Source organism: Capra hircus, chromosome 8 (genome assembly GCF_001704415.2).
Source record: "Capra hircus breed San Clemente chromosome 8, ASM170441v1, whole genome shotgun sequence".
In the NCBI taxonomy this organism is placed as follows: Eukaryota; Metazoa; Chordata; class Mammalia; order Artiodactyla; family Bovidae; genus Capra; species Capra hircus.
Genome location: NC_030815.1, coordinates 26,719,469 through 26,721,401, shown reverse-complemented (window position 1 = coordinate 26,721,401; position 1,933 = coordinate 26,719,469). Strand labels below are relative to the sequence as shown.

General features: G+C 40.2%; 1 protein-coding gene across 1 annotated transcript; it reads left to right on the top strand.

Annotated features, from left to right (window-relative positions):
• On the top strand, positions 954–1,634 carry LOC108636661 (the record flags this gene model as incomplete). Its single annotated transcript, XM_018052851.1, has 1 exon — positions 954–1,634. A coding segment is annotated over exon 1 (681 nt), but the record flags the coding sequence as incomplete, so codon positions are not given.

Sequence of the window (1,933 nt, the reverse complement as noted above, 5' to 3'; positions counted from 1 at the left end):
AATACTGAAGCAGGTAGCCATTCCCTTCTCCAGGGATCTTCCTGACCCAAGGATTGAACCCATGTCTCCTGGATTGCAAGCAGATTCTTTACCATCTGAGACACTAAGGAAGCCCAAAAGAAGCATACTCCTGCATAAACACAAAGACTAATATAGTAATTGTGTGCCAAAGGATTTTTCCAGGCTTCTAGATTCATAAGCATTTTTCCCCCTTTGTTCACAAAAGATTTGGACATAGAATACTGACTCATGTGAATCATTAGAGACCTGCTCCGATAACTAAGTCATATGTACCTTCTCCAAGATATAACAGTAATGGGAAAACATGTGAAGACCTCAGTTTATTTCTGCAGTCTCTACTAACTTTAATAAGTTCTATGTTTTACATACTCTTCTACTAACCACAAATGCTCACCACTTTTCATCTAGTCACCTAACCAGATAGTCAACACCGAAATCAGACTGATTATATTCTTTGCAGCCAAAGATGGAGAAGCTCTATACAGTCAACAAAAACAAGACCGGGAGCTGACTGTGGCTCAGATCATGAACTCCTTATTGTCAAATTCAGACTTTAACTGAAGAAAGTAGGGAAAACCGCTAGACCATTCAGGTATGACCTAAATCAAATTACTTATGATTATACAGTGGAAGTGAGAAATAGATTTAAGGGACTAGATCTGATAGATAGAGTGCCTGATGAACTATGGAATGAGGTTCATGACATTGTATAGGAGACAGGGATCAAGACCATCCCCAAGGAAAAGAAATGCAAAAAAGCAAAATGGCTGTCTGGGGAGGCCTTACAAATAGCTGTGAAAAGAAGAGAAGTGAAAAGCCAAGGAGAAAAGGAAAGATATAAGCATCTGAATGCAGAGTTCCAAAGAATAGCAAAAAGAGACAAGAAAGCCTTCTTTAGTGATCAATGAAAAGAAATAGAGGAAAAGAACAGAATGGGAAAGACTAGAGATCTCTTCAAGAAAATTAGAGATATCAACGGAACATTTCATGCAAAGATGGGCTCGATAAAGGACAGAAATGGTATGGACCTAACAGAAGCAGAAGCTATTAAGAAGAGGTGGCAAGAATACACAGAAGAACTGTACAAAAAAGATCTTCACAACCCGGATAATCATGATGGTGTGATCACTCATCTAGAGCCAGACATCCTGGAATGTGAACTCAAGTGGGCCTTAGAAAGCATCACTATGAACAAAGCTAGTGCAGGTGATGGAATTCCAGTTGAGCTATTTCAAATCCTGAAAGATGATGCTGTGAAAGTGCTATACTCAATATGCCAGCAAATTTGGAAAACTCAACAGTGGCCACAGGACTGGAAAAGGTCAGTTTTCATTCCAATCCCAAAGAAACGCAATGCCAAAGAATGCTCAAGCTACTGCACAATTGCACTCATCTCACATGCTAGTAAAGTAATACTCAAAATTCTCCAAGCCAGGCTTCAGCAATACATGAACCGTGAACTCCCTGATGTTCAAGCTGGTTTTAGAAAAGGCAGAGGAACTAGAGATCAAATTGCCAACATCCACTGGATCATGGAAAAAGCAAGAGAGTTCCAGAAAAACATCTATTTCTGCTTTATTGGCTATGCCAAAGCCTTTGACTGTGTGGATCACAATAAACTGTGGAAAATTCTGAAAGAGATGGGAATACCAGACCACCTGACCTGCCTCTTGAGAAGTCTGTATGCAGACCAGGAAGCAACAGTTAGAACTGGACATGGAACAACAGACTGGTTCCAAATAGGAAAAGGAGTACGTCAAGGCTGTATAGTGTCACCCTGCTTATTTAACTTATATGCAGAGTACATCATGAGAAATGCTGGACTGGAAGAAACACAAGCTGGAATCAAGATTGCCAGGAGAAATATCAGTACCCTCAGATATGCAGATAACACCACCCTTACGGCAGAAAG